The sequence below is a fragment of the Aspergillus luchuensis genome, chromosome 1 (assembly GCF_016861625.1).
Source record: "Aspergillus luchuensis IFO 4308 DNA, chromosome 1, nearly complete sequence".
NCBI classification, from domain to species: domain Eukaryota; kingdom Fungi; phylum Ascomycota; class Eurotiomycetes; order Eurotiales; family Aspergillaceae; genus Aspergillus; species Aspergillus luchuensis.
The window spans coordinates 2,198,749-2,211,104 of NC_054849.1; the positions used below are offsets into that span (position 1 = coordinate 2,198,749).

General features: G+C 49.3%; 4 protein-coding genes across 4 annotated transcripts; 3 read left to right on the forward strand and 1 right to left on the reverse strand.

Moving 5' to 3' along the window:
* Positions 1-106: 106 nt before the first annotated feature.
* On the forward strand, positions 107-1,589 carry AKAW2_10763S (uncharacterized protein; the record flags this gene model as incomplete). Its single annotated transcript, XM_041690801.1, has 5 exons — positions 107-125; positions 424-559; positions 618-786; positions 876-938; positions 990-1,589. The coding sequence occupies 5 exons, from the start codon at positions 107-109 to the stop codon at positions 1,587-1,589; spliced, it is 987 nt and encodes a 328-aa protein (XP_041537483.1).
* Positions 1,590-3,038: 1,449 nt separating this feature from the next.
* On the reverse strand, positions 3,039-4,792 carry AKAW2_10764A (uncharacterized protein; the record flags this gene model as incomplete). Its single annotated transcript, XM_041690812.1, has 3 exons — positions 3,039-3,314; positions 3,362-3,733; positions 3,791-4,792. 3 exons carry the CDS (start codon positions 4,790-4,792, stop codon positions 3,039-3,041), a joined length of 1,650 nt encoding a protein of 549 aa, XP_041537484.1.
* A 517-nt stretch (positions 4,793-5,309) lies between these two features.
* Positions 5,310-6,735, forward strand: AKAW2_10765S (NAD(P)/FAD-dependent oxidoreductase; the record flags this gene model as incomplete). Its single annotated transcript, XM_041690823.1, has 2 exons — positions 5,310-5,553; positions 5,603-6,735. The coding sequence occupies 2 exons, from the start codon at positions 5,310-5,312 to the stop codon at positions 6,733-6,735; spliced, it is 1,377 nt and encodes a 458-aa protein (XP_041537485.1).
* Positions 6,736-7,526: 791 nt separating this feature from the next.
* On the forward strand, positions 7,527-9,001 carry AKAW2_10766S (uncharacterized protein; the record flags this gene model as incomplete). The annotated part of the gene is made up of 3 exons (XM_041690834.1): positions 7,527-7,907; positions 7,969-8,569; positions 8,625-9,001. The coding sequence occupies 3 exons, from the start codon at positions 7,527-7,529 to the stop codon at positions 8,999-9,001; spliced, it is 1,359 nt and encodes a 452-aa protein (XP_041537486.1).
* Positions 9,002-12,356: the final 3,355 nt, after the last annotated feature.

The following is a 12,356-nucleotide window of genomic DNA, read 5'->3' on the forward strand; positions in this document are numbered from 1 at the left end:
GGGCGCGATCGCACCCATAAATCTTGGTTCCCTCTCAACACGCAAACTTAACTTTCCCGCTCGCAGTATCACCAGCCTTCTCTGCTCACCGTGGTGCTTGTAAAATATGGGTGCCTATCGTCTCGGTAAGTTATTATGTTCATTCACAGCTCTCCTTTCATCTATTAAAGATGAGTTCCTCTCTGCCTCGCTCTTGAAAGTTGGTTTTACTGTTTGCTTTTCCTCATGGCTTTGTTGTCAACTTGCTTTACTGGGATGGGATGGATGGGGGTGGGTTTGTTGTCCAACGGTGACTGCCAACTGTCACTGTCAGCCAAGTCATGAACAATTTCTATTTTGCTTGGTTCAGGCATGTTATTTGATTTAAAATAGCATTTTCTACTGAGTTCACCTATCTCGCTCAAAATCTAACCATCTACACAGAGCAAGCCTCAACTGGCCGCGCTGGTTGCAAAAACAAAGAATGTAAAGACCAGGGCATCAAAATCCTCAAGGGCGAGTTGCGCCATGGCTCTTGGGTTGATACCGAACGCTTTCAGAGCTACTTCTGGCGTCACTGGTAAGTCTCGTAAATCCAACTACGAAAGGAAGAAGCGCCCCGCTAATGCTTCTTACAGGGGCTGCGTCACCCCCAAGATCATTGCTAATATGGTCGAAACGGTTGGTGAAGAGGGCGAGAGAGACTGGTCGGCCTTGGATGGCTACGACGAGCTCCCTGAGGAGCTGCAGGTGAAGGTTCGCAGGGCGATAGAGCAGGGCCATGTCGATGATGAGGACTGGAAGGGGGTAAGTTCATTGACTGCATTTCTTATATCTCATCATTTTTGCACTTGATATAATCTTTTTTATCTGTGAAGGTCTGACTTATGTTCCAGGATGTCGAACTCAATCGGCCTGGAAAGACGGGATTCCGGAAGCGTGTGACTAAGAAGGATAATGTATGTCCTTCTGTTCAAAGAATACAGCTTTATCGATGCTAACCTGCCCAGGACGAAACCCAGGAGGAATCCACTCCCAAGAAGGCCACGCCTCAGAGTAAGAAGCGCGCTCGCGCTGAGCCCAAGGAGGAGTCCGGCTCTGAAGCTGAGGCAGAGGACACCAAAGAGAAGCCCAAGACTAAAAAGGCCACTCCCCAGACCAAGAAGCGTGCTCGTGCTGAGCCTAAGAAGGAAGCCGAGTCTGACGCTGAAGAAGAGGCTACTAAAGAGACGCCCAAGACCAAGAAGGCTACTTCTCAGACTAAGAAGCGTGCTAAAGCTGGAGCCGAAGACGACGCTGATGAAGCTAAAGAAACGCCCAAGACTAAGAAGCCTCGCAAGAACAGTGCTGCCTCCAAGCAAGCACCTGTCGAGGATGAAGAGTCTGATGCTCCTCTTGTCGAAACGAATAAGAAGCCAGCCGCCACCAAGGGCAAACGTGGCAAAGCTGCTGCTGCTCCTGCCGCTGCGGAGCCCGCTACTACTCGTCCCACCAGGGGCAGACCCGCGACAAAGAAGAAGCAAGCCCCCGTTGCTGACGATGAGGGTGAAGCTGAGCCTGAGCCGGCCGAGAAGCCGAAGCGGACATACAAGAAGAGAAAGTCTACCTGAAGAATTGGTGTTGTCACTGAATTGAGGTATTAGTGCGCTGGTCATGTAAAGGAAGGTGTGAAGGGGGTGCTTTATCTCGGTTTATGCTATCATTTACCTTTCTTTCATATGTCGTGTCTTCTAATTGTTATTTTCTCTCCTGTTATGTGCTACCTGTGACATTGTTATCGGCGTCAACTTTGTGCATTTCTACACTGTCACTACATTAAGACTGTCCTATGTTGTTGCTGGCGTGAGCGTGACTATTCTCTGTGTACATGCATGCTGTGCTGGCTTCTCAGTCTCATATTTACTCTTGTCATGTATCTTGTCCAGCAGTTCATGTATCCAATCAGTCATGTCATGGTCATATTATGCGTTGATAGGCTGTAATATTACTATTGCTGACCAGCCACGGTTCCCTTATTTGACGTATTATCAACAGTAGATCTTGAAATCTGATACTTGCCAATTAAGATAAGGGAAGTAACAGTCACTACTATACTCAGAATAATCTACTATCTATAAATCCCAAGCCCCGGGTGTGAAATGAGCCAGGTTAATTTCATCTGTATGCAACAAACCCCCGGGGGGGCTAAGCCAGGCACCATCATGGGCCCTCAACCAAGTAACACACTGTCCAGAACATCATCTACTACATACACACCATCCAAGCAATCATCATGACCACCAATCCTCACCAAACATTTATTTCATACCTTCTTAATGACAATCCACAAAGCGACCTGCACCACATTACCAAAACAGGTAAACTCGTGGCCTCTCACAATGAATACCTCCATTGCCTCCTTAGTAACGGCCTCACTCAGCAAACTCTACCTCATTCCATCTTCAACCCAAGATATTCATGATTAACAAGACTAAATTGAACATACTAGATACACATACACATACAGATACACATCCACCCCTATCCCCACAGACTCAATCACCATCTGTATTCTCTACTTCCACACAAGCAGTCAAATCTACCTAAATCTAGAAGAACTACCAGTGCTATACGGCAGGATGGTCTTCACGCATGATCTGGCGGAGCTTTTTTTTGCTAAGTCTGCTGGGTAGGATGTCTGATTAAGCACGGGATCATGTGTGGTGTGTGCGGCTTCAGCGGAGAGAGATGGTTTTGGCGGGGTGGGCGCCTGCGATGAGGGAGCGGTTGGTGTGGATGCAGCTTTGTGTGAGGATTACGGAGTTGATGGGGGGCTTAGGTAGGTGGTGGTGTGGTGTAGTGGCCAAGGAAGGGGGGTGCGGTGTGATGAGGTGGTGGTGGGGATGGAGAGAATGGTAGGATGGGGAGGGGGGAGGGGGAAGGGATGAATTGATGGAAGATTGTAGGAGGGTTACTACTAAGTACTACTGTATAGCTAGTTGTGTGTATTTTATTTGGTGATAGATAGAAGCAAGCAAGATGTGTTATTTTGTGTCGGGTTGTTTGTAGCTGGGTATCGGCTAGATGTTTCCTCCTCGCTCCTGGAGGAACTTGTAGTATTTCGGGGCACATTTCCTCCGCCATTTCTTGCCCCACACGTAGACGGCCATTCCGGCTGCTAGTGAGATGATCACACAGATTCCGTAGAAGAGGAAGAGCCAGCCGGGCCCGGTGGCTTCGTAGAACGGTTGTGTGGTCTCGGAGATGATGAAGTTGATGATGGAGCTGCAGATGGCGAGAATCACGACAATCTCACCCCCAACTCCAGGGAAACATTCCATAGCATAGGCAGTTGCCTGTAGAAGTGGTTAGTTTTGATATGTAAAAGGGTCGATTAACGTACTGTTGATGTTGCAGCAACCTGCTGAGCAATCATCGCCCCAATTCCCACCGTGATGGTCATCCAGTGGGCACCCTCCTGCGCTCCCCAGCCGTAAAGCTCATATCCTACTGCCGAATAGATGAAGCAAGGCGTCAGAGCCCAGAGACGCATCTCTGGCTCCTTGACACCGTCATTGCGACGAGCGAGGTAAATGACAATCTTATCACCCATTACACTAGTGAGGTAGCCAATAATACTTCCCACCAGAGCAGATAGATACGCAAGGCCGGTCTGACCGTCAGTGAAGTTATACGGCGCGCCAGTGAGAATTTCGGAGATGGTCTTGTTGGTAACGATGCCAGAGGTGCAGCCAAAGGCGAAGATGATACCAGCCTGGACGATATGTTAGCTTCTGTGGCAAGCATTTGTATTTGGGTCAAGGGATAGTACAATAATGATGTTAGGGAAAGCCAGCAGGAAGAATGGTCGCTTGAAGTAAGACCAATATGTGGTTTTATCCTGCGGGTAATATACCCAGAGTCGCAATTTCTCTTTGAACGTCCGTTTGGGAAATTCAGACGGCGCTGGAATGGTGTCACTGGCTGATCCCTCATTCACACTCGCATTATCGACCGTGGCGGGATCCTTCTTGTCCAGAGAGGCGGTTTCGGTCGCATCAATAGGGTTCTTTAGCTTGGCCTCGGATGTAGGCAAGCTCTGCGAAGGGTTGAAGAGGAACCGGGGAAACAACGTCTCCTCATATGTGAAGAAGAAGATGATGATCAAAATTCCTTCTCCAATGGAAACCACCCACTGAGCCCAGCGCCAGCCCGGTCCGTCAGCAATGTATCCTCCTGAGACCAGGCCAATGATAGAGCCTAGCTGCTGGGCAAAGATGTAGAAACCCAGCATGCGACCGCGCTGATGGTCAAAGAAGAGGTCGAATACTGCGAGCTGGATGACAGCTTCATAGGCGGATGTACCGAGACCATTAACGATGTTGCATCCATACCATTCACCCGCAGTATGAAAAGCACCCATCCAGATGGAAGAGCCAATGCATAGGAGTAAGGTTGCGAGGAAACAAAAGCGACGACCAATCTTCATAGCCGCTGGGATCCAGAAGATGTTCACCAGACCCAGCATGAGATAGTTCAGTGCTCCGCCACCGTTCATGATGGTCATGGTGGACCCAGTCATGTCCACGATTGTCGAGTAAGCATCACCGGTGTTGTTCTCAGCAAAGGAAAAGATACAGGCATATGCTGAGACAAGGAGAAGGTGCCAGTATTTCTTGAAATCGGACCAGTTGAGAGGATCGCCCTCACAGGCCGTGGGAGGGGGCAACAGGATGATGTCGGAGCTGTCATGGGGAACGTTCTGGTCGTGTTGAATATCAATCAGCAGCTCAGTGCCAGGAACGTCAAGGTCCCTATCTTTGAAAATAGGCATGGTTATGGCAGCACCGGAGAAAGACTTGAAGCTCTGTGGATTGGGAAGTCTTCATCCCGACGGCTGCCTCTCCCTTTATAGGAAGAGGGGAATGCATTAGAGGCATTGCAACGGTTTGCGACTATCACGATCCGGGGTTCGATAAGCTTCGGATGATATTAGCCAATGTTACCCCAGGTTTGTAGCGATATCGCTATCGGGATAATTATCAAAGTGTGGAGGCAAAAGTAGAGGGCAGACAAGACGGGCGGCAGGTCCAAGCGAAGCAGGAAAGTTGGAGGATGGAGCTTAGTCGGACGCTAATCGGCTGCTAAACATCGCGACGCTCATGCTGGACTCACGCCATTGTACCATGTCGCTATCAACTCCCAATGTGATTTGCTTACGCCTCGACCTTCCATTGCCTTGTGGCCAGGGTCGATATGAGATTAGCCGTCGATGGCAACTTGATAAGCTTGGCCTTCCCCTCCCATCTGCATCATTGCATTAGCAAACCGAAATCCCCCGTGGCCACACAATGCGCGCCGATCACTCTTCAGAGCATCCATCACTCTCCATTCTCATTCGCATTAACTCCGCTTCCCCGATAGACGTACCCATGCTTCAAGCTCCCATCCTTATCATCGGTGCAGGCACTTGGGGAGCGTCCACCGCCCTTCATCTGGCCCGACGGGGTTATACCAATGTCACTGTCTTAGATGCATATCATCAACCATCCGCCATTTCGGCGGGCAATGACGTGAACAAGATAGTCTCCTTCAGTGAGTGTGGAATGCCCGTGTACCTGGGATGTAGCTAACCGAAGCGAAGCGGACCCTCCCGCCGAGGACGACCCCAACTTCGTCAACAAGGCCTTTTTTGCCGCACTTACTAGGGGCTTTCAGCACGATCCGGTGTTCAAGCCACATTTCCACAATGTTGGGAACATCACTTCAGCTTTCTCCCCGGGCGGCCTCAAGCATATTGGACGGCGCGACCGCGGGGGCGACGTAGTGGAGCTCAATGACCCGGAGGACTTCCGGAAGGCATTTCCCTCGGGTATTTTGACGGGTCCCCTGCCAGGTTGGAAAGGATACTGGAAGAAGACAGGCGCTGGGTGGGTGCATGCTCGGAATGCACTCGTATCAGCCATCACCGAAGCCAAAAGGCTTGGAGTCGCCTTCATTGGAGGCGACCCCGAGGGAAAAGTTGTCCGTTTACTATTTTCGTCCGACACTGAACCCCGGGATATTGTAGGGGCCGAAACAGCAGATGGGAAGCAACACTTTGCTTCCAAGGTGATTCTAGCTGCTGGTGCAAATGCGGACCAGTTTCTTGATTTCAAGAAACAACTTCGGCCAACTGCCTGGACCCTGGCTCATATTCGCATGTCACCAGAGGAAGCCAAGGCATATCGCAACCTACCGGTCCTCTTCAATGCCGATCAGGGCTTCTTCATTGAACCAGATGAAGAAAAGCACGAGCTCAAGATCTGTGACGAACATCCAGGATACTGTAACTGGATTGTTGGCCCAGATGGCGAACGGCGAAGCGTTCCCTTTGCACGTCATCAGATCCCCGTTGAGTCGGCTGAGCGAATCCGCGGTCTCTTGAGAGCTACGATGCCCCAGTTGGCGGAGAGACCGTTCTCATTCGCCCGGATATGCTGGTGCGCCGACACGGTCGACCGAAACTTCCTTATAGATTATCATCCTGATCATCCATCCTTACTGCTTGCAGTTGGGGCATCCGGTCGCGGATTCGCCCATATTCCCTCAATCGGTGGCTTTATTGCTGACCGGCTCGAAGGAAAGATGGACCCGAGGGTTGCAGCTGCGGTTCGTTGGAGACCTGAACAAGCTGTGAATCGGGATTGGGATGATACGCAAAACAGGTTTGGAGGAGAGTATAGGGTGATGGACTTTCAGAAGGTGAAGGAGTGGACAAACATCCAGGAGTCATAATGGCTTGGTAGTTCCAAGAATGAGCACTGCATAAGTATGACTGACACAAGGTGATTTGTAAAGCTTTGCGTCCTCAATTGCTCAGTATTATGAAATCTAGATTAATGTCTTTCCTAGTGGTAGCTATGCTGGTCATTCGGAGAGTGTTAGATATATATTCAGCGGATTCAACATAGCTCTGACTTTCTCACTAGTTAATAGACAATCAGCTAATTCAACCACTAAAGTGGTGCGGATGAGCACACTTGATCATGATGATGATATATGTAGACCTGCCCATTGGGAGAGAAGAGTTACAACAAGCAATGACAATTGGAACCGATCGATTGTAGATGCCTTAACCAACAGGAACCGACCAATGATCGGCGGTTTAGCCGATCTCTTCCCGATCCAGCCATATCGTGGCGGTGCAAACTGTGGCACCAGCGGGGTGCCTTCACATGTGACCTGTCTTGTGCGGTGATATCATCGCTTGACTCGCTCGGTGAGCTGTATTTCAACGACTCTCGAGCTCAGGGTGGCTATGAATTGTAGAAAGAGCAAATATCCTACGTTGAACAGCTCCCAGCGTGTACAGTTTACTTATATTGATCGTGCACCGGAACCGGTGGGTCTCGAAACCGCTATATATCTGGGGTAAGTCCACCGTCCTTTGTTCAGGCCGCCATATCGCAATGTGCAGAACGGCTCCTTTATCCGCTGGCTTACTTCCTGTCGAACCTTCACTAAACATAAGAGGAGTTATATAGGCTTTATATACCATTATCGACTAAGCGTGGAGCGAGATAGCCATGCAGCAATTCACCCAGTGGAAGAACTGGAGACGCCCGTCCCAACGTCAACCGCATGAGCCGGTTTTAACAACCGAAGATGAAGCATTTCTACGAGAGATTACCTCTGATCCGGCAAAGCAAGGGCCGATATCGCCTACCATCGAAAATGATACCCCTCTATCGCCCGTTTCTCCCGTACCCACAGATACTTTCGATGCTACCCAATCACCAGTGTCACCGGCAGAGGAGTTTGGAAAAGAGCTAGGGGAGGAAGAACGGAAGACTAGAGAAAAGACAGAGCGCTCTCAGAGTGTTTCTCAAGGCTCCAAAGCTGAGAGCTCTACACAGAAGAAGAGGCCCTGGAGCTGGATCCGGCGGAAGAGCACGGTGGACAAGAAGGTAGCTACGACACCGCCACTAAAGTATCTGCACAAATAGCTGACTGTTGTTTGATGACTAGGGTAGCGAAAGCGCGAGCGAAGCAGCTCCCGCACCAAGTGCCTCAAATGATGCACAGCCCGCTCAAGCTAAAGAAGACGATGAAGCGAAACAAGAAGCAGAAGATATGACGGAAATCCTCGAGCGCCTCAACCTGGCGGCCGAAAACAACCGCGTATTCTCGATAAGTGACGAAACACGGGAACTCCTTCGTAAATTCACATTGATCTTCAAGGACTTGGTCAATGGTGTTCCAACTGCGTATCATGATCTTGAGATGCTCCTCAAGAACGGCAACAAGCAACTGCAAAGCACTTACTCGAATCTCCCGAAGTTCCTCCAGAGCCTGATCGAGAAGCTTCCTGAAAAATGGACTGAGACACTCGCCCCCGAAGTTCTCGCGGCTGCCACCGAGAAGGCCAGTAAAAGTGGTATCAATGTGGACAATGTAGGCAAGGCGGCGGCGGCCGCCAACAAAATGGGACTTAAGGTTCCCAGCCTGAAAGAACTAGTAGGGAAGCCAGCCGCGCTTGTAGGGATGTTACGATCCATAATGGCATTCTTACGGGCTAGATTCCCCGCAGTGTTGGGTATGAATGTACTCTGGTCAATGGCATTATTTAGTAAGTTGCGCCCTGACACGACTAGGATGAATCCGGAATCACTAATGTTCACTAGTTCTTTTGTTTGTCCTCTGGTATTGCCATAAACGGGGCCGCGAGGTTCGCCTCGAAAATGAGCGTCTTGTCACAGAAGAGGAGATTGGTAAACTGAATGACGAGTCACCTGAAGGGAAGATCCGCAATACTGAGACGTTGACGACCACGGCACCCCGAGGAGCTTCCGCGGCGGAGATCCGCCAAGGCGTAAAGGAGGTGCAACAAGCACGAGAAGCCGCCACGACTACGAACGATGCAAAGGACAAGGAGAATGAACCTAAAGACGATATTTCTACCAGGCCAAAACGATCCAAGTCAATTCTATCAATCTGGCCTAAGTCGGACCCGAAACCGACACCGGCAGGGCCGAAAATTGAACCCTACCCAGGTACCTGAACAGGGTACCGTTATCACTTTTGGAGAGGCGCATTTTGCTTTTTTTATCGTCTTTTTGATACCTTTTTGTTGTCTTTAATCCCATGATCTACTGTTATGAATTCCATGTCTTTCGGCCACTTGTCCTCTGAAACTGAATGAAAACATCACTTAGCCTATCTCAAACATCACGCGGACCCATGGTTGAAGAGCGGACCGGGCAAGTTGCGGGCAGACTGGGTGGCAACATCCATCTCAGATACTTCATCATCATTTTCTTCTAACCGGGCCCCCTTCTGGAAGTTCTGCCGTCTAGCCGCCCTTTCCGGGATAATGCTGCGACACGCAGGAGCTCAGACCGGGAGTAGAAATAATCACTCGAATCACCAGCGACCAAGTATCTCCCTACAATAATATTAAAGTCCCCTGCACATGATCTGAGCACTACTATCTCAGCTGTGCTGGGCGACGACTAGTAGCTTTGCTGTTGCTTTGCCAGAGGGAAAATCGACGAGACTGCGGGGTGCAGCCACCCCAGCCAATCAGACAGCCAAAAGTAGCCACGCATTGACCAATGGGGTCTGCAACGGGCGCCGATCTCTTGAGTAATCAAGACCCACTTTACATCCTGCTCGACGTGGACTAGCTGTATGCAATGGTATTACTGTTACCATACAATAGTGGGCAATTGCAAACATCATCATCATTCAATATCCACTATCGCCCATTTCCCCCCAACCTTGATAACGATAACTGACTGGGTCGGGTTCAACTAGAATCTTGGAAGAATGGAATGGAAGGCCACGTTCCCCCCCTCTAACCCCCTCCTCTTTTGCCCCTTAGTTAGTACTTAGTAGTGGATCGTTGATTAGTTAGTTAAGGACAATGGGGGTTTATGTATCACTGTTCGCAATGCGCATAAATTTGGACTAATATGGAGCAATGAGTGATGATGTTACTATGTGTAAGTAAGTAATAACGAAAAAAAGAAACTTTACTTACAGTAGGTTTTCCCCCCTCACCTGCTGCTGCTACTGCTGCTTATCAGCCCATTTCCCGCTGCACAGTTCATCCACCTACATTAAAGCAATATAATCAACTTTTTATTAATAGCCGCCAGCACTTCAACATGTGGCAGAAAAAAAAAGAAAAACCTGCTCTCGTTGTACCAAACACCTCCGTAAGCAACAATAATAATTATTATTAGCAGTTGTAGTTGAATCGAGTTGCTGGCCGGCTGGCTGGCCAGCCCCGTAGTAAGTAGGGTGTTTCTCGATACATCCAACCGGCTGAGTTTCCAGTAGTTGCAGCGGCGGCAGCCAGCTGTCCCTTTACCGCTTGTTTAGAGCCAATTACAACATGCATGCATCATGTATGAATGCCAAAGGCATCGCTACTAGTCCACCCATCCATCATTCACAATTCATGCCTGAGTGTTCTTGTCCCTCTTTCGCAAGCCAACAAGGTAATGGAACATGAGACTAATGTACCTGTCTCGAAGAAGTGGTGTGGTGCTTTGCATTCATTCTAGATCATCATTGTTGGTTGCTCTGCGCTCGGGGACCTGGGTGTGTTTTTTGGGTTGATCTTTTGTCATTGTAATTGTGAATGTTTTGTGGAGGGGTATCGGTTGAAGATGTGGTGCAATTTCTGGGAATCTGTTCTTTGGAAGGCAGCCGAATTCCGCACTTTTGATATACGGAATATACGGAGGAATATTTAGTGCAAACGAGCCAGCAATAGTAGCGCCAAATTCACGGCTAGCCGATATTTCTTACCTACTGTGCTTGGACAGAGTAGATAGTTGTACGCAGTATGGTAGTAGTGCCCAGCCCAGTCCGTTCGGGATGATGCCGAAAATGTCACGGACCTCCTGGGATTATTGATGCGGTGGCTTTTTTTGTCTTTCCACTTTGATCTATTTTAGTCGATCCGCTCGGCGATTAGTACCATCACGTGTGCCATTATATGTTCCCGATTACCTTCCTACGGAGTCAGTCTGGATGGGTTGTGTCTGTGAAAAGAGGTAGTATGTATACAGGATGGGCATCATGAATACTGTCAACAGCGGATCTCTGCAAATTGGTAAAGGTGGTACGGCAATCTCGGAGATTTAGCCGCTGCGTTGTTGGTCTAATTGACGCTCGAGACCCCTAAGTTGTGCTGTTCATTGAACTTATCATGCCTTGATCTTCTGGTGGATATCTAGTCTGCTGCAACTTGATGCATTCGCCCAAGGCTGGAGGTCTAGGCTGAGCCGCGGATACCGAGGCTCTGTCGCATATCCGTGCGCCTGGATACCCATGCTGAAGGATCAGGATTCTGTGTCTGCGGTTTCCTGGGAACAATTGATGCTTCAGATAAGGGTCCTGTTGAGGATGATTGTAAAAGTAGACGAGAACTTGAAACTGAGGAATTGAGTTAACCGTGTTATGTTCAGCGGCTATACTTCGTACTGACTGTAAGTATGACTGACAGCTGGCTTAGTAATTTGACAGGATAGACGGTAGGAATGACTTAGAGAAATCATTTATGCTTAGTGATGTAGACTCTAAGACAGACCAATTCGTGTGGTAGAGAGTCACCAACGTAAGGATTCAATCAACGTGCCCATTGCAGTCTACTGTGAGCAGCAAGGGAAGACCCCGAGAATGAACAAAACAGCGAGGCAGCACCTTTTCCTCCCCATGAGCGGACTAGTCCATATCGGGTAAGGCATAGCCGCCAGTGCCGGGCTTGGCCAATCCGAGTGGTGGGATTGACCTCATCCGGTAAGGTGGCCCATCAAGGCCAGCCATCCGGGTCCATCCATGTCATCCTCCCTTACTCCCGACCTCCTGAGAGAGGAGTGCAGGCCATCCGGCAGCCAACTCGTGTTTCCTGCGTCTAGATGCACGCTCGATGAATCATACCTATGAGTACAGTGCATTCGATGAATCATGGACCAGCTGATCTAGCCGACACAGTGACGGCCATTATCAAGATGATGTGAGAAGATGTCACCGTGCAGAGGGCACGGTTCAGAAAGTTGTCCTCCCTTCCTTTAGCGGCAGGAATTTGGCTTGTGAGATTTGCTTATTCTCCCCTTTCTTACAGTATGGCCCGCTTTGCATGCCACGACTTTCGGAAAAAGAAGGCCCCTCATTCTTTATCAGAGGCTCGGGTGCGATCTGCGTTCTTGCCTGCATGCCTGTGATCTAACAGATTGCCTTTACTTACATACTGTACAAGTCTGTAAAAATGTATGCTAGTGATGGAACAGAGGGGGTGATACGTAGGGATGCTGCATAGGTTCGCCATATGGTTATGTTTCAACCCTGGGTAGGTGTTCGATTCATCTCGAGTTTCCGAACATAACGCTCGTCTGGAGGCGAAT